The sequence below is a fragment of the Salmo trutta genome, chromosome 2, assembly GCF_901001165.1.
Source record: "Salmo trutta chromosome 2, fSalTru1.1, whole genome shotgun sequence".
Lineage (NCBI taxonomy): Eukaryota > Metazoa > Chordata > Actinopteri > Salmoniformes > Salmonidae > Salmo > Salmo trutta.
Genome location: NC_042958.1, coordinates 75,003,003 through 75,022,631, shown reverse-complemented (window position 1 = coordinate 75,022,631; position 19,629 = coordinate 75,003,003). Strand labels below are relative to the sequence as shown.

The following is a 19,629-nucleotide window of genomic DNA, read 5'->3' as shown; positions in this document are numbered from 1 at the left end:
AAATGGCAACCATGCTATGTGTATGTTTGGTGGGACGTTGAATGAATATTCTCCTAACTCTCAGAAAACGGGACACGGGAATGTCCTTGCTACATTCCCAAGGAATGTGTCTAGAACATTAACATTGAATATTCTGAGAACATGCTAACTACGTTCTGGGAAAGTTCTGTTTGACATTAAAGGAATGAAACCGTCTTTGCACATCACTGGAACAGTCCTATGAAAACATTAGGTAATGACAGTGGTGGAAAAAGTACCCAATTGTCATACTTGAGTAAAAGTAAAGATACCTTAATAGAACATGACTCAAGTAAAAGTGAAAATCACCCAGCAACATCCTACTTGAGTAAAAGTCTAAAAGTATTAGGTTTTAAATATAGTTAAGTATCAAAAGAAAATGTAATTGCTAAAATATACTTAAGTAATAAAAGTAAAAGTCTAAATAATTTCAAATTCCTTACATTAAGCAAACCAGACGGCAAGATTTTTTTTATTTTTAATATACGGATAGCCAGGGGCACGCTCCAACACTCAGACATAATTTACAAATGAAGCATGTGTTAAGAGTCAGAGGCAGTAGGAATGACCAGGGACGTTCTCTTGATATAAGTGTGTGAATTAGACCATTTTCATATAAGTGTGTGAATTAGACCATTTGATTACTTTTCCAATGAAAAGTAATCAAAAATGTAAATAGTACAGTAAAGTACAGATACCCCCAAAAACAACTTAAGTAGTACTTTCAAGTATTTTTACTTAAGTACTTTACACCACCGGGTAATGATCTAATGAGACTCTTAAGGGAATGTTCTCTAATAGTGTGGGAATGTTGTTAGCTGGGCACCTGGATCTCAGATGAATGTGTAAGAGACCAAATAATGTCCTGCAAGAGATAAGCTGGCCATAATGTCCTATTTATCAAAATATTTTATCTTAGTAGTCTTTCAGTTTGCTTTGCTATTCTATGTTCCAGGTCTTCGATTGACACACAGGCCTATGCATTTGATCCACCATCAGGCATTAAACAAAATTAAAATCCTTTACACATGCCATCCATGGCTCACTGGCAAAGATCTTTACTGGCATTTGAAGTTCCCAGACTATACACACTCCACCTCCTCCAACCCCTGGCCCTCTGCCCGCTTTCCCAAATCTCCCCTGGCTGTATACTGGTCACAGTGGTCAGTGTTTGACACTCAGTCTTTGAGAGGATAGAGGAAGAGGCAGGGGGACAGGAGGACACTCCACTCAGTGGTGGATCTTCTCAGACCAGAGAGGCTAGTCATAACTCGGTGATCTCCAGCGGGCTCTCGGACAGTGTGTCATCGTCCTTGTTGTTGTGGTGCAGCGGCGTGGACTTGGCTGACTCGGTACGGGCATTGTGCTTGGCGTACAGCCCACTGTCGGTGGCGTCAAGCGCCTCCATGGAGCGCGCCAGGGCCAGCTGGTTGTCCTCAGGCAGATTGTTGTGGTCAGAGGTCAGGAGCGTGCCCATGCTGCCGTGAACAACGTGCACGCCGTCGGGTCCCCTCATCTCCACGGGGAGCTTGTGTTTGAAGCGCATCGTGCCCCAGCTGCCACCCATGCCCACTCGCTCATCCTCGTCATCATCCAGGTCACTCTGGATCAGCTGGGAGAGGAAAGAAGGTAGAGACATGGAAGAGAGGAATGGGCAGATTATATTAAAGAGTAGAGGGTTGGGGGATAGGAGAAAAATTACAAAAGCAAATAAGCAGCACCAATTGTCTCATTGAAATTAAGTAACATTGAAAGTCAGATGCAATAATGTTGAAAAGGTGCAGCAGTCAGAAATTAGCCTGAAAGGAATTCTGAGGGGAAAAACAGCAGGTAGTTAAGCAGTTAGCACTAGCAGTAAGTGGCAACATCCTATAGAGCAGTAGAGTGGGGTGGCAGTGGCCTACAGGAGTCATGCAAGCAGAGGCAGTGAGACGGAGAAGCGCCAGTGGGGGAAACAGAGGAGTGATATAGCGCCCTCCAATGGCGGTGGCAGGGAACAGGACAGCACACAGCAACAGGATTGGACCTGCTTCTTCTCACGTCCCACCTCTGTGACTGACGATTGGTCGCCTTGGCTGGTCGACTTGGTGACAAGTCTGGCTGCAAAGAGCTTTTTGAGCCTCAGGTAGTCGTCCAGAACCACATTGAGCAATGTGCCCTAATAGGACAGCAGTTAGGGTCACAATCACAGTCAATCAAAATCACATTTACCGTCCCAATATGTTTAGATTACCGCACAGCACCTCAAAACCAATGGTTGTTTTACAAGCAGAAATATTAGTTCCCAACAGGAATGTGTGGTCATTGCCACCTGAGAGGACATAGGTGTGTCCCTTACCTTAACGGGCCCCTCCCTCATGATCTGGCCCAGCTTGGCGATGTTGTCATACTCCTGGATGGCTGCTCTCAGGTAACGGTCATCCTCAGGCTTGTCCTTCGGCTCGCGGCCAAATGTTCCCTGCAAGGTGTAACACACACACACACACACACACACACACACACACACACACACACACACACACACACACACACACACACACACACACACACACACACACACACACACACACACACACACACACACACACACACACACACACACACACACACACACACACACACACACACACACACACACACACACACACACACACACACACACACACACAGAGTTCAGTGAAAGACAGCACTGGGAATACGAGAGACACTGAGAGATCCAGAGCTGACTTTGGCTGGGATTCAATCAAATGTGTACTGTACTGTCAACATGCAGGCAATTTCCATGATGTTCGCTGAGATCGCATACACCGTAAATGCTGTGGACGTCAACTCAAGTGTAAATTACCATTATAAGTCAAGTGCAGTGCGCTTGTTGACAGTGATTTGATTGAATCCCTGCCTGAGGGTCACCCGGAGGACAGAGCCATGATGACTAATTGGAGCTCATGTTAACCTGAGACAAATTGTGGTGTCATCTTCTCTAGGACTATATAGAGCGGGGACTGTGAAGCAACACAAACATAGGCACAGACACATGCATGCACACATACGATAACATATGCACTATACACACACACGTACACATGGATTTTGTATTGTAGATATGTGGTAGTGGAGTAGGGGTCTGAGGGCACACAGTGTGTTGTGAAATCTGTTGTGAATGCATTGTAATGTTTTTAAATTGTATAACTGCCTTATTAACTTCGCTGGACCCCAGGAAGGGGATCCATAGTAAATACAAATAGAACAATACCTGGCTAGGCCAGAGGAGGGATTCACTGTGTATAATTTTTCCTGTGTAGTCCCAGCTAACAACAAACGCTTCCACAACTCTAGAGAACGTTCCCTTGAGTCTCATTAGGTTTTCATAGGAATGTTCCAGTGACATATAAGGACTGTTTCCAAGAGACCATTCCTTTAATGTAAAACAGGACTTACCCAGAGCATGATTCAAATTTTCTCAGAATATTCAATATTAATGTTCTAGACATGTTTCATGGGAACGTTGCAAGAACATTCCTGTGTCCAGTTTTCTGTGGGTTAGGAGAAAATCCTATCAACGTCCCACCAAACATACACTGAACATGGTTGCCATTTTCTACGAATATAAGATATTGATGTTCTAGGCACGTTTCATGGGAACTTTGCAAGAACATTCCTGGGTATCAGACGTCACCTGATGGTCCCAAAGAAACAGCCTCGAAGAAAACACAGATTTTTTTATCATTGCACATCTCCCCTTGTTACTGTGGCCAGGCCCATTTTAGGCTCTGATTGGTGAACCACTGATCCATTCACAGCTCTTTGTTTGTTGGCAATTTGAGGGACATTCACACACAAACAATGTTTTTAACATAGTGTTTTCAATGTACATATTTGACATACATGATTACATTGTGCATGTTAATTTATACGATCATTATTATTCAGCATGTCCTCCCCTGGGATTTGAACTCACAACCTCTTGGTTCACAGCATTCCGAGCTTTCTGTTATGTCACCATGTTAGTGTCAGTTTATTGATTTGATTGACTTATTTCAGCAATTTTAGTGCTTTTTGTATACTTCTCTGATGTTGGTGTATACTTCTCTGATGTTGGAATCACTATGGTCTATCACTATGGAATCACTATGGTCAATAAAATAGTTTTTCTTGAGTGTACTTTTAACAGAGCTGAGATTTATACCAACAGTATCCAGTAGTTTCAGATCTGCCTAGCAAGAAGGGTTTAGGGTTTGCTTCTCAACAGAGTCTAACGATACTGGCCCAATAAGCATATGCCCTAGGATATCCCTTATTGGGATAGTGGATAGGGCATTCGTCACTGGGTTTGAGACCTGCTAGGGGAGTCACACTACTCTCACGTTCTAAGCGTTATAAGTCGTTGTCATTATTAGGCAATAGATACAACACCCCTAACTGATCAAATTAAAACCAGTTTCTCATTGAAATATTAGTAGGATTGCCACTTACATTTTAATTATTACCACATTTCCACTATCTCATAAACTGTCAGTAGTTAATTCATTTTATATAGTTGAGCATCTCTCCATCATCTTCATGAAATCCACACCACATACCATCATTACATTGTTCATTTCAAAATTCCAAAATGGATGCAGCAACTGCAGATTGCCCCTTTAATATATTGTGATTCATGTGATTTGTCCCACGTGATTTTTATATTTGTTTCCACATTAAAACATGGAGATGGATCTCTGTATTGTTTTGGTATAACTGGTGATAGGTTTGGATTTATGAACTTTAAATCCTTATTAATCATTAGTTGTAATAGAGACATGAGGGGTGCCATAACCATTAACCTCTGGTGTAGCCCCTCGGCTATCTGTAGGAGGAAGGTATATTAGTGGGGGCAATTAAGCTTGGAATGTACTGAGTGTAGGGAAAGTGATCACATGTGGCAGGCATTGATAAGGAGAGAGAGACATGGATTAGTGATGAGGGGGGGTCGAGATCAGGTCAGGTCACGTTTAAGGATTTAGAGATTCAAAAAAGAAAGAGAGTGAGGGAAAAAGGGAAAAAACACAGGATCGAAGAAAATGGCAGGTCAGACAGGCAAAACACAGAGAGAGATTGAGAGCAGGAACAACAGTGTTGACTCACCCATCTACTCTGGATGAAGTGGGAGGTTCATTAAAACTTCTTAGAGATCAAATCCCTTTAGCGGGATCGATTTGACAACAGCCAGTGTAAGTGCAGGGCGCCAAATTCAAACATCAGAAATCTCATAATTAAAACATAAGTATTATACACCATTTTAAAGATACATTTCTTGTTAATCCAACCACACTGTCTGATTTCAAAAAGGCTTTACGGCGAAAGCATACCTTGTGATTATGTTAGGTCAGCGACCTAGTCACAAAAAAACAGCCATTTTCCAGCCAAAGAGAGGAGTCACAAAAAGCAGAAATAGAGATAAAATGAATCACTAACCTTTGATGATCTTCATCAGATGGCACTCATAGGACTTCATGTTACACAATACATGTATGTTTGGTTCGATAAAGATCATATTTATATCCAAAAATCTCAGTTTACATTGGCGCATTATGTTCAGTAATGTTTTGCCTACAAAACATCCAGTGATTTTGCAGGGAGCCACATCAATTTACAAAAATACTCATCATAAAGTGTTTTACATAAAATTAAAGATACACTTCTCCTTAATGCAACTGCTGTGTCAGATTTCAAAAACGCTTTACAGCAAAAGCACACCTGCCATAATCTGAGTACAGCGCTCAGACACCAAGACCAAAACAAGCCATACAGATACCCGCCATGTTGTGGAGTCAACAGAAGTCAGAAATAGCGTTATAAATATTCACTTACCTTTGATGATCTTCATCGGAATGCACTCCCAGAATTCCCAGTTCCACAATAAATGTTTGTTTTGTTCGATAAAGTTCATCTTTATGTCCAAATACCTCCATTTTGTTCGCGCGTTTAGTCCAGCATTCCAAATTCACAAAGGGCGTGTGTTTAGTCCAGATGAAAAGTCAAAAAAGTTAAAACACAGTTCGTAGAAACATGTCAAACGATGTATAGAATCAATCTTTAGGATGTTTTTATCCTAAATCTTCAATAATATTCCAACCGGACAATTCCTATGTCGTAAGAAATGAAAAGGAACCCAGCTCGCTCTCACGGCCACGCGCATGACTGAGGTCATGGCAACTTTCCAGACACCTGATTCCAATAGCTCTTATTCTCTCCCCATTCACAGTAGAAGCATGAAACAACGTTCTAAAGACTGTTGACATCTAGTGGAAGCCTTAGGAAGTGCAATATGACCCCATTTACACTGTATATTGGATAGGCAATCACTTGAAAAACTACAAACCTCAGATTCCCCACTTCCTGGTTGGATTTCTTCTCAGGTTTTCGCCTGCTATATGAGTTCTGTAATACTCACAGACATCATTCAAACATTTTTTGAAACTTTAGAGTGTTTTCTATCCAAATCTACTAATTATATGCATATTCTAGTTTCTGGGCAGGAGTAGTAAACAGATTAAATCGGGTACGTTGCATATACTAGCTGCTGGGCCTGAGTAGCAGGCAGTTTACTCTGGGCATGCTTTTCATCCGGATGTCAAAATACTGCCCCCTAGCCCAAAGAGGTTATTAAAGAGGTCGGTCGACCTCTTGGTCCGCCACGGGAGAGACATAACGGATGCAATGTCTTTCTACCAGGAGTTGAGGGACTCTGGCAGTCAAATACAGTTGCTTTATGTCAATGAGGAAGAGGTGGAAAGAAAGGCACAGAAAATGTTTGAAAGGAACCATGCGAATGCACCAGGTTGTAAGTATCACACCTGGCATCCTAAAATATAGAGACATAAGTTGTCTCTGCCAAGCATCGGAAGGCGTGTAGGATTGCCCATGTTATGGACTCCAAGAAGTCACCCTCCCGACAATGCCGGCTAATGGCCGTGATCTCTCACCTCCACATCAATCAGATGTCATCGATCTGGATACCTCAGCTCCACTTTGTCCAGATGTCATCGAGTCTCATCACAGTGGACAGTGGTGTATTGTGAACAACGACGAACAACCATACCCTGGCATTATACTGGAGGTTGAAGAACATAATGTAAAAGTAAAGTGCATGCACAGGAATGGTGTCAACAAGTTCTACTGGCCAAGCCCAAGAGATGATATCAACTGGTATGGGGATGACCAGATTGTTTGTCTGATGCCAGCGCCGCTGACAGTGAACAAAAGATCAGTTCAAATTTGCCACAGTATCTGGAAATACTTGGAGGAGCACCTGACTCTGTGAAAGTGGCAGATGTGAACTGGCTACTGTTGAAGAAGCCGTCAGTAGCTAGAAAACAATGGAGATTGGCTCAGAGATGATAAGAGATGGACGCGACACAATAACATGGCAAAGACAAACATGCCTGAAGTAAAAGTGAAGAACAACACAGGAAAAATTCCATGAACATGTTTTACTGGATACAAAATGTTCATATCAGTGTGGTTAGGAAAACAATTTTAGTTTATGTTCAATGTTAGTGTTTATGTTTTAGTGGACATGTTTTATATGATTGTATGACAATGTTGTGTTATGAAAGACACATTTTAGTCAATAGGCTTCATCGTTTGTCTTAATCTTTGACCAATAACCCTCATTTTATTGTTCATATTAAATCAACCCATCTTATGAAATCTGAAATTATTTATAAATTAAACTATTACTAATAAGTCATTGATTTCACATTGTGTCACTGGTATTACATTGCGTCACTGGTATTACTGTATGGCATATTGGTGTTCTGGCATCAGAGTTGCCCAATTTAATTGAATATGGTTTTTATATCTACCTAACTGTTGCTAAATTCATTAGTAAACATTTCAAGGATATGATCATTCCATTTTGATGACTCAACCTCAATTATTTCTAATGTTACAATAAAAAACAATAGTATAAATGGGAAAATGTCAGAAAATAGATTTACACATGCATGTTTAAAATTAATTATTACTAATCCAAACAATTTCTTAGTGTTATCATTAACCTTTTCTCTCTTTGATTATATATGCAAATTAAAGACTGAAATTACATACTAGAAAGCCTGAATTGTCATCTAAAATATCGGTAACACCAGTGACAAAGGCAGCACAAGCATTTTTTTATGTAATGTAGTACAAATATACAAATATGTTAAACTGTCATTTATGTTGATTTATGATGTTAAGCGGTTAACTATTATCTGACTATAAGTTTTGATTAAAAAAAGAATACACATTTGTAAAAGTTAGATGTTCAAAAAGCTACCATTTTCATAGAATGACGCAGATGTGGTAAACTCTGCAATGTAATCGGATGGATCCTGGAACATATTCCAGTCTGTGCAAGCGAAACAGTCCTGTAGCTTAGCATCCGCTTCATCGGACCACTTCCGTATTAATTGTGAGGGAGAGCCTTGTATGCGTTTCTGTGTGTAGAGTAAAAGTCATCTCTAATTGCGTCGCCTCTAGTTGTACAGGTAACATGCTGGTAAAAATGAGGTAAAACTAATTTCAGTTACCCTGCATTAAAATCACTGGCCACAAGAAGCGCCTTTTCTTGTTTGCTTATGGTCCTATACAGCTAGTTGAGTGCGGTGTTAGTGCCAGCATCGGTTTGTGGTGGTAAATAGACAGCTATGAAAAATATAACTGAAAACTCTCTTGGTAAATAGTATGGCCTGGAGCTTATCATGAGATATTCTAACTCAGGCGAGCAAAAAATTGAGACTTCCTTTACATTAGAGATCGCTCACCAGGTGTTGTTAACTGCTTACTCCGGGCCTGGTCCGGAGTAAGCAGAATGTCCAGAGCTGCCGACTCATTGAAGTATAAATTGTCATCCAAATCAAGGTTAGTGATCGCTGTTCTGATCTCCAGAAGCTGTTTTCGGTCATAGGAAATTATGGCGGAGACATTATGTACAAAAAAAGTTAAGATCAGTGTAAAAAACCCACAAAATAGCAGAATTGGTTAGGAGCCCGTCAAATGGCTGCTATCCACTGCAGCGCCATCTTATCAGCAGTAACAGACTCTATAACTTTGGCAAATGTATTTACATTTATCAGGGGTGCTGCAGCTCCTCCAGAACCCTTCACACGGCTATGATTCTATAAGGAAATAAATGAAGTGCAACGCTGGAGAGATGAGAGTTGCAGGCTCATGTCTATCAGAGCAGAGAGAGATCACTGAAAGAAAGTGAATCTCATTGTAGTTCTGTGAGAGATATGGTCGTGCATCTCACACAACCACGGCTACGCGTTGGTCTCAAATATTATAACTTTTACACTGCAAAAAGTGAAAATAATTTTTCAAGCCACAATAGGTACCGGATCCGGCTAAATAGGTTACGGAACGAAACAGCCAAAAACAGAGACTGGATATACAATGTAATATTGTATGTCAAAGTGTGTCAGATATGTACATTCAAAACACACTGTTAAAAGCACTGTGTCTGTTCCAGTGGTTCACCAATCAGTGCCTTGATGGGCTCGGCAACAGTAACAAAGCGTGATATTGTAATGACACCACTTTTTAGGGGGAGAATGTTTCTTTAGGACCATCAGCTGATGTCCTGAGAACTGATAAACAGAAATGTTTCTGCAACGTTCCCATGAAACGTGTCCAGAACATTAATATCTTATATTCTGAGAACATGGTAACCATGTGCTGTGTATGTTTGGTGGGAGCCAAAGAACAGGGATGCCTTATGCATTTTGTTAATTTATGTTTAAAAGTTATAGGTGTCCTTGTTACGAAGACATGACCTGACACACTAATTTAAAATACAGTTCCATCAGTGGTTATGTCCACATATTCTGTACATGTACTTTTGATGAGCTAATCTAAAAAAAAAAATATGTATAGGTTTCTATACATTTCTATAGGATGCATTTTTTTAAATCAAAGTGACTGATTGTAACTGCTTATGTTTACTGGCTATATTCCTTCATTTTGGTGTAATTCTATTTTGTCTGTAAGAGATGTATTTTCAAGTGTTGCATATTTGAGAATCTACGTTCTTTTTATCTGAGCACTTCTTGCATCCGTAAGACTGTTACCTTACAGAAAAACTCAAGCTCACACCAAATAAAAGGTCTGGCTGTTTTGTGTTTTGGATTTACGGCTCTTACGTTTCATACTTTTACTTTTGATACTTAACCTCTCTGGGCTAGGTGGGACGTTTGCGTCCCACCCTAGTCAACAGCCAGTGGAATCGCGTGGGGCGAAATACAAATACCTCAAAAATGCTATAACTTCAATTTCTCAAACATATGACTATTTTACACCATTTTAAAGACAAGACTCTCGTTAATCTAACCACATTGTCCGATTTCAAAAAGGCTTTACAGCGAAAGCAAAACATTAGATTATGTCAGGAGAGTACCCTGCCAAAAATAATCACACAGCCATTTCCAAAGCAAGCATATATGTCACAAAAACCCAAACCACAGCTAAATGCAGCACTAACCTTTGAGGATCTTCATCAGATGACACTCCTAGGACATTATGTTATACAATACATGCATGTTTTGTTCAATCAAGTTCATATTTATATCAAAAAACAGCTTTTTACATTAGCATGTGACGTTCAGAACTAGCATACCCACTGCAAACTTCCGGTGAATTTACCGGTAATTAAGTAAAAGACTATGAAAGTCAAACGTAATCCTACGGTGGGTGAAGTTTGTGTGAGCTGCCATCTTTGTTTTTCCATGTAAACCAAAGATGAGAAAAGGTGACAAGATGAGTTGGGTCTGTTTGCAGTATCCATCATCATTCACTTCCGGAAGTTTAACTTATGGATAGGGGGCAGTATTTTCACGGCCGGATAAAAAACGTACCCGATTTAATCTGGTTATTACTCCTGCCCAGAAACTAGAATATAAATATAATTAGTAGCTTTGGATAGAAAACACTCCAAAGTTTCTAAAACTGTTTGAATGGTGTCTGTGAGTATAACAGAACTCAAATGGCAGGCCAAAACCTGAGAAGATTCAGTACAGGAAGTACCCTGTCTGACCATTTCTTGGCCATGCATTCTTTGGCTACATAAGCACAATTGAGTATAAAACCATAAAGGTTATGGAATTAGTACTTTGCGTGTCCACAGTTATAAAGGAATACACACAGTATACTTTATGTTCCATACATAGCTACATAAGGTGTGCTACAGTAGAAACAACATAACACAATATACAGAAACTATTATGCTAACGCAATAAGGCACGCCACTTACTTTGATAGGAACACACAAATGTCCAAAATAGTTATTAGTAATGAAAACAGCAATGAAGGCAATGGGGGCGCCAGCCGGAAAATGCGCCAGGGGTAAAACATTCAGGAAGGTTCTGACTGGAGATGTGTAAATGCTTGCATACTTGACCTGGGGAAACACTGGGGGAGTGCTTGGGCTCTCATCAAAGAGAGAACTTTGTCCGGCTCATCTAGCTAATATTCATCTTACATTAGCATAACGTGCCTGAGATGTAAATTGTCTGGCACAGTGAAATGGGCTACTTGACAAGTTGAAACATAGATAATTAGCAGGAAGCTAATTGGTTTGAGGGCAGCATGGGTTAACTGTCCTGTTGAGTGACAATCAAATGTTGGAACAGTGAGCGCATTCTGACATCACGCTCATAAAAAAAACTCACGCTGGTGGGACCGCTAGAGATATTTGGAACTCACATGTGAAAATATTAAGGGAATGCCCTGTGCAACTTAACTTAAACATTGTATGAATGTCATCACAACTGAGCATATTTTGTGCTTTGGGAACCTATATCTTGTAATGTACCCACACGTCTCCCACAACCTAATGAAATGTTCTGGGAACCTTTAAATAACTTAGAAAGGCTGTCCTGTCAACATTCTTGCAACATCAAAGGAATGTTTTGTGCACCCTGATACAAACATTGTCTGAATGTCAGCACAACTGGACAGTTTTAGTGATTTGGGAACATATATCTTGTCATATCCACACAAGGTTACCACAACCTAAATAAATGTTTTAGGAACTTTTAAAGAACATAACAAATGTGCTCTGGGAATGTTCTTGTAACCTAAGGGGAATGTTTTTGCACCCTTATACAAACATTGCATAATCATCCGTACAATTTGACAGATTCAGACTGTTCCAACAACCTAAAGAAACATTCTGGGAACCTTTAAAGAACAGACAAGTTCTGAGAACGTTCTTGTAACATGGCAAAAGTTTTATACAAACATTGTGTAATCATCAGCACGGCTGGACAGTTTTTGTGTTTGAACATTTGCCACAACCTAATGAATGTTCTGGGAACTTTCACAGAACAATTGTGGTTTGCTGGGTGTACTCATAGAAATGGATGAACATACATAGATAGCAGTGGCACCTCCTCAATGGAGGAAGGGGAGGACCATCCTCCTCAGTGAATTTCATAAAAATGGTAAAACATTAAAAAGTTATCCTAAAACTATCCCGAATAAACAGTATTCACAGGTCATCAAATAATTGATTAAAACACACTATTTTGCAATGAAGGTCTACAGTAGCCTCAAAGCACTCTGTACGGTAGCACCATGGTGTAACCGGAGGACAGCTATCTGTCGTCCTCCTCTGGGTATATTGACTTCAAGTACAAAACCTAGGAGGCTCATGGTTCTCACCCCCTACATGGACTTACACAGTAACTATGACAACTTCCAGAGGATGTCCTCCAACCTATCAGAGCTCTTGCAGCATGAACTGACATGTTGTCCACCCAATCAAAGGATCAGATAATAAATATAGTACTTAAAGCATAAGCTACAGCTAGCTAGCACTGGAGTGCATGAAATGTGGTGGGTAGTTGACTCAAAGAGAGAGAAAGACAATAGTTGAACAGTTTTAAACTAATTCATTTCTTCAAAAATGAAGGAGAAGCAAGAGAGAGAGTCATTTTTTCACACGAAGTTTCACTTACTTAGATAGCAAATGCAGCTAGCTAGTTTTAGCCTACTCAAACACATTGCTCAAACAGAGGGATGCTATGTTAGCTAGCTGGCTATGACTATCCAACACAAGCTTTTGGTTTTACTAATTTATTGCCACTAGGGCCCGCCGGTGTAACTGCTAAACTGCTTACTGACTCTATCGTTACTGCCTGATTGTAGCGGGTTTACTAACGCATTAGGTCTGTTAGCTATGTTGACTATGATGTTACAAATAGCTAGTATGGTGACAACGATGTAGGCTGTGTTTAGCGGTTATAATATGGTTTTGCTTGGAAAGGTTTTTTCACCTGGTCTCATACAGCTGATGTGTTGTGCATTGAAGTCCACAAGCGAATGGAAAAGGTAAGAGGAGGAGAGTGCATAGATGCGAGAAGGAATACAATATGGCTGCTATGAAAGTGAACTGTCTTTCCACATGATCAGGGGTGTATTCATTCCGCCGATTCTGTTGAAAGACATTTTTTAAATGGAAGTAAATGGAACGAAATGGGGATAAATATACCTGAATATGTCTAATAAAAATGATTGTTTGCAACTGTTGGACTTATGATTGCACCCTAGATCAGCTAGATGCAGGCAAGTGTGAAGGAGGTATTAAATGTGTCACTGTCTGTCCATGTGTCACTGTCTGTCACCTCAAAATTTTCTCTCAACCTGTGTGCACCAGGTTGTAAACTTTCATTCATAGGCTAGGTTGTAGGGAAAATGTGAGTATAATGTAGTAGCCTAAACCTATCAATGTTAAAATGAACTGGGTCAATGGAATATGAATGACAGTCATTCAATATGCTGTAATAGAAATAAGGCCATGCCCATAAAAAAAAGTGTCCTCCATCTTAAACGGCACCGACCGCCACTGTTTAATAGCTGTACTCACGTGAGTAGGAGCAGGGCTGTTCCACAGGTCAGTGATCTCACTGAGGTTTTCCGGCAGGTCGTCTTCATGCTCTGCCTGGGCAGCTAGCTCCAGGTTCCGACAGAACGGGTCTAGCCACACAGGGTTGGCCCTGAGAGTCAACAACAGTCTTAGCTATAACCTTACCCAGCTAACACTTCATCAGTCTTATTAAATATTGTATACACAACTGTCAGATATTTAAGATCAGCACTGCATGTAGCTGTGAACCTGCAAAAGGAATATGCCCACACATACATCATATCAATGACATGAGTCAAGTGCAATAAAGTACTGTAGGTTTTAAAATGCATAAACACTGTAATCTATTGTCTCACCCCTCAAATGAGTATTTATTGGTGTTGGGCAAATCCAGGATGTCCATGAGACCTTGCTTCCCTGGAAGACAGAAGACAAACGGGTGAATTACAATCACTCACACACACGTACACACACACACACACAGCTAGTCAAACTAGTCCATAGTTTGCCACATCCTGCTGTTAGGCTTGCAGGGACTTTCCCCTCGCTGCTGTCTCTCACCTGTGGATCCTGCTACAATGGCTTTCAGCTTCCTCTTGTGTCTGTAGCATAGAAAAACACACAGACAGGTGGTGAGACGTTCAACATGTTGACATAGCCATGTCAAAGTATCTATCATAGCCAGTTTGAAGTAACACCATTACAAATTCCATTGAAATGAAAAACATGTTTTATAGACAATTGAGATTAACTGAAAGAGCAATCTATACTTTGATACACAAGAACATATTGTAAAATGAAGTGGTTAAGTATGAGTAAGCTTATTGGATTGTATAACTTAAAGTGGATCAGTATGCTATGTTTGACAATGAGGGTGAAAGGGTGACAGAGGGTGATAAGCGATAAGACTACCAGACTGCTAGATAGTCAATTAATGGTACCCAAACTATCTGCACTAACTCTATCTTGCACTGACCCTATGTACACTCACTAGACTATACAAACCATATACATTGACATTCACGCACACTACATACGCCCACACACACATTACACACATACGCAGACCAACACAACACAAACACACATACATACTGTACATATTACACACACACACTTTTACACTCATCATTTGCTGCAGCTACTTTGTTATATATTTTACTCGTATTATCTATCCTGATGACTAGACACTTAACCCTGCCGTCATGGACATACAGTATCTACATCAAATACTTCATACCTCTGCACATTGATTTGTACTGGTACTCCCTGTATATACAGTTGAAGTCGTAAGTTTACATACACCTTAGCCAAATACATTTAAACTCAGTTTTTCACAATTCCTGACATTTAATCCTAGTAAAAATTCCCTGTCTTAGGTCAGTTACAATCACCACTTTCTTTTAAGAATGTGAAATGTCAGAATAATAGTAGAGAGAATGATTTATTTCAGCTTTTATTTCTTTCATCACATTCCCAGTGGGTCAGAAGTTTACATACACTCAATTAGTATTTGGTAACATTGCCTTTAAATTGTTTAACTTGGGTCAAACATTTCGGGTAGCCTTCCACAAGCTTCCCACGATAAGTTGGTTAAATTTTGGCCCATTTTTCCTCCTGACCGAGCTGGTGTAACTGAGTCAGGTTTGTAAGGCCTCCTTGATCGCACACACTTTTTCAGTTCTGCCCACAAATTGTCTATGGTATTGAGGTCAGGGCTTTGTGATGGTCACTCCAATACCTTGACTTTGCTGTCCTTAAGCCATTTTGCACTAACTTTGGAAGTATGCTTGGGGTCATTGTCCATTTGGAAGATCCATTTGCGATCAAGCTTTAACTTCCTGACTGATGTCTTGAGATGTTGCTTCAATATACAGTGAGGGAAAAAAGTATTTGATCCCCTGCTGATTTTGCACTGACAAAGAAATGATCAGTCTATAATTTTAATGGTAGGTTTATTTGAACAGGGAGAGACAGAATAACAACAAAGAAATCTAGAAAAACGCATGTCAAAAATGTTATAAATTGATTTGCATTTTAATGAGGGAAATAAGTATTTGACCTCTCTGCAAAACATAACTTAGCACTTGGTGGCAAAACCCTTGTTGGCAATCAAAGTGGTCAGACGTTTCTTGTAGTTGGCCACCAGGTTTGCACACATCTCAGGAGGGATTTTGTCCCACTCCTCTTTGCAGATCTTCTCCAAGTCATTAAGGTTTCGAGGCTGACGTTTGGCAACTTGAACCTTCAGCTCCCTCCACAGATTTTCTATGGGATTAAGGTCTAGAGACTGGCTAGGCCACTCCAGGACCTTAATGTGCTTCTTCTTGAGCCACTCCTTTGTTGCCTTGGCCGTGTGTTTTGGGTCATTGTCATGCTGGAATACCCATCCACGACCCATTTTCAATGCCCTGGCTGAGGGAAGGAGGTTCTCACCCAAGATTTGACAGTACATGGCCCCGTCCATTGTCCCCTTTGATGCGGTGAAGTTGTAAAACACCCCCAAAGCATAATGTTTCCACCTCCATGTTTCATTGGAAAACTTCAGACGGGCATGTATATGTGCTTTCTTGAGCAGGGGGACTTTGTGGGCGCTGCAGGATTTCAGTCCTTCACGGCGTAGTGTGTTACCAATTGTTTTGACTATGGTCCCAGCTGCCTTGAGATTATTGACAAGATCCTCCCGTGTAGTTCTGGGCTGATTCCTCACCGTTCTCATGATTATTGCAACTCCACGAGGTGAGATCTTGCATGGAGCCCCAGGCCGAGGGAGATTGACAGTTCTTTTGTGTTTCTTCCATTTGCGAATAATCGCACCAACTGTTGTCACCTTCTCACCAAGCTGCTTGGCGATGGTCTTGCAGCCCATTCCAGCCTTGTGTAGGTCTACAATCTTGTCCCTGACATCCTTGGAGAGCTCTTTGCTCTTGGTCATGGTGGAGGTTTGGAATCTGATTGATTGATTGCTTCTGTGGACAGGTGTCTTTTATACAGGTAACAAGGTGAGATTAGGAGCACTCCCTTTAAGAGTGTGCTCCTAATCTCAGCTTGTTACCTGTATAAAAGACACCTGGGAGCCAGAAATCTTTCTGATTGAGAGGGGGTCAAATACTTATTTCTCTCATTAAAATGCAAATCAATTTATAACATTTTTGACATGCGTTTTTCTGGATATTTGTGTTGTTATTCTGTCTCTCACTGTTCAAATAAACCTACCATTAAAATTATAGACTGATCATTTCTTTGTCAGTGGGCAAACGTACAAAATCAGCAGGGGATCAAATACTTTTTTCCCTCACTGTTTCCACATAATTTCACTACCTCATGATGCAATCTATTTTGTGAAGTGCACCAGTCCCTCCTGCAGCAAAGCACCCCCACAACATGATGCTGCCACCCCTGTGCTTCACGGTTGGGATGGTGTTATTCGGCTTGCAAGCGTCCCCCTTTTTCCTCCAAACATAACGATGGTCATTATGGCCAAACGAGTAGGACTCGTTTTACTGTGGATATAGATACTTATGTACCTGTTTCCTCCAGCATTTTCACAAGGTCCTTTGCTGTTGTTCTGGGATTGATTTGCACTTTTCGCACCAAAGTACGTTCATCTCTAGAAGATAGAACGCGTCTCGTTCCTAAGCAGTATGACAGCTGCGTGGTCCCATGGTGTTTATACTTGTTTGTACAGATGAACGTTGTATGGAAATTTCTCCCAAGGATGAACCAGACTTATGGAGGTCTACATTTTTTTTCAGAGGTCTTGACTGATTTCTTTTGATTTTCTCATGATGTCAAGCAAAGAGTTTGAAGGTAGGCATTGAAATACATCCACAGTACACCTACAATTGACTCAAATGATGTCAACTAGCCTATCAGAAGCTTCTAAAGCCATTACATCATTTTATGGAATTTTCCAAACTGTTTATAGGCACAGTCAACTTAGTGTATGTACAAATCAACTGCTCAGCCCACAACCGTAAGGCTCTCCAGAGGGTAGTGAGGTCTGCACAACACATCACCGGGGGCAAACTACCTGCCCTCCAGGACATCTACACCACCCGGTGTCACAAGAAGGCCAAAAAGATAATCAAGGACAACAACCACCCGAGCCACTGCCTGTTCACCCCGCTATCATCCTGAATGCGAGGTCAGTACAGGTGCATCAAAGCTGGGACCGAGAGACTGAAAAACAGCTTCGATCTCAAGGCCATCAGACTGTTAAACAGCTATGACTAACTCTGAGTGGCTGCTGCCAACATAAAGACTCAAATCTTTAGCCACTTTAATAATAAAAAATTGGATGTAATAAATGTATCACTAGTCACTTTAAACAATGCCACTTTATATAATGTTTACATACCCTACATGACTCATCTCATATGTATATACTGTACTCTATACCATCTACTGCATCTTGCCTATGCCGTTCGGCCAACGCTCATCCATATATTTATATGTACATATTCTTATTCATTCCTTTACACTTGTGTGTATTTAAGGTAGTTGTTGTGAAATTGTTAGATTGCTTGTTAGATATTACTCTATGTTCAGAACTAGAAGCACAAGCATTTCACTACACTCGCATTAACATCTGCTAACCATGTGTATGTGACCAATAAAATTTGATTTGATGTCAATTTCTGACCCACTGGAATTGTGATACAGTGAATTAGAAGTGAAATAATCTGTCTGTAAACAACTGTTGGAACAATTACTTGTGTCATCCACAAAGTAGATGTCCTAACCGACTTGCCAAAACTATAGTTTTTTAACAAGAAATTTGTGGAGTGGTTGAAAAACGAGTTTTAATGACTCCAACCTAAGTGTATATAAACTTTAGATTTCAACTGTAGCGCCAATCTTGTGTATTTTATTTTATTCCTCTTGCGTTACAATTGTAATGTTTTCTTTAACTCTGCATTGTTGGGAAGGGCTTGTAAGCTAGCATTACACTGTAAATTCTACATTAATTGTATTCGGCGCATGTGACAAATAAAAATTGATTTGAATAATAGTGGGAGGCTCTTACACTGTGCGATAGTACCAGTTCATGAAGATGAATGACATGGCTGCCAAGAAGAGCAACACAGCTAAGATAATGATGGCCATCTGTAGCGTAGTGAGGTCATCAGGTGCTCTCCCGCTGACGGCAGGCTGTACATCCAGGATGTTGTAATTCCTGAACAGGTTCTTCAGCTGTTCCTTGTTCTCATCAATCATCTGAATCACCCTGTCCATCACAAGACCAGGGAAGGAGAGACAATGGGCTCAGCACAAAGAGGAGTATACTTAAACATGTTTTTTGTGTAGTAACAATGTAATGACATAGAAATATAATTACTATGATGGGTTCTGACTCCTAAACTTGAAATAATGAGTGCCATAGTCTGGTTTCTAGACCAGAAGTTAATGGTTATCTGTAGGAGGAATGTTTATGGTGTGTCAATTAAGCTTGGAATGTACTGAGTAAAGGAAAGGCAATCACATTGTTGCAGTCACTGATAAGGGTGCAGAGAGGTGATTTAGTGAGGAATGGGGGTCGAGGTCAGCTCACATTAAATTAAGGGAGAAGGAACAGTTTTTTGGCCGCATCACTTTACATCTTTATTGCTAGGCAGGAAGTTATGTTTAGAGGGAAGGCGGACACCACACCCAAATTGGGATATATCCTGTTAGGGCTAGGGGGCAATATTTACACGGCTGGATAAAAAACGTACCCGATT

The 19,629-nt window shown here is 40.5% G+C and overlaps 1 protein-coding gene across 3 annotated transcripts in view; it reads right to left on the bottom strand.

Moving 5' to 3' along the window:
* Positions 1-948: 948 nt before the first annotated feature.
* The window catches only part of LOC115162910 (cadherin-23), a 712,130-nt gene continuing 693,449 nt past the window's right edge, over positions 949-19,629 (bottom strand). For 2 of the 3 annotated variants that reach the window (XM_029714423.1, XM_029714433.1), the window contains 7 exons: positions 18,936-19,136; positions 14,468-14,508; positions 14,263-14,323; positions 13,907-14,036; positions 2,357-2,476; positions 2,066-2,176; positions 949-1,630 (listed from right to left, as the gene is read on the bottom strand). In XM_029714423.1, the coding sequence (XP_029570283.1) occupies positions 1,283-1,630; positions 2,066-2,176; positions 2,357-2,476; positions 13,907-14,036; positions 14,263-14,323; positions 14,468-14,508; positions 18,936-19,136 (1,012 nt within the window). In that variant the 3' untranslated portion in view covers positions 949-1,282. The remainder of the gene's footprint in view (positions 1,631-2,065; positions 2,177-2,356; positions 2,477-13,906; positions 14,037-14,262; positions 14,324-14,467; positions 14,509-18,935; positions 19,137-19,629) is intronic. The other variant, XM_029714440.1, reaches the window with a different exon arrangement.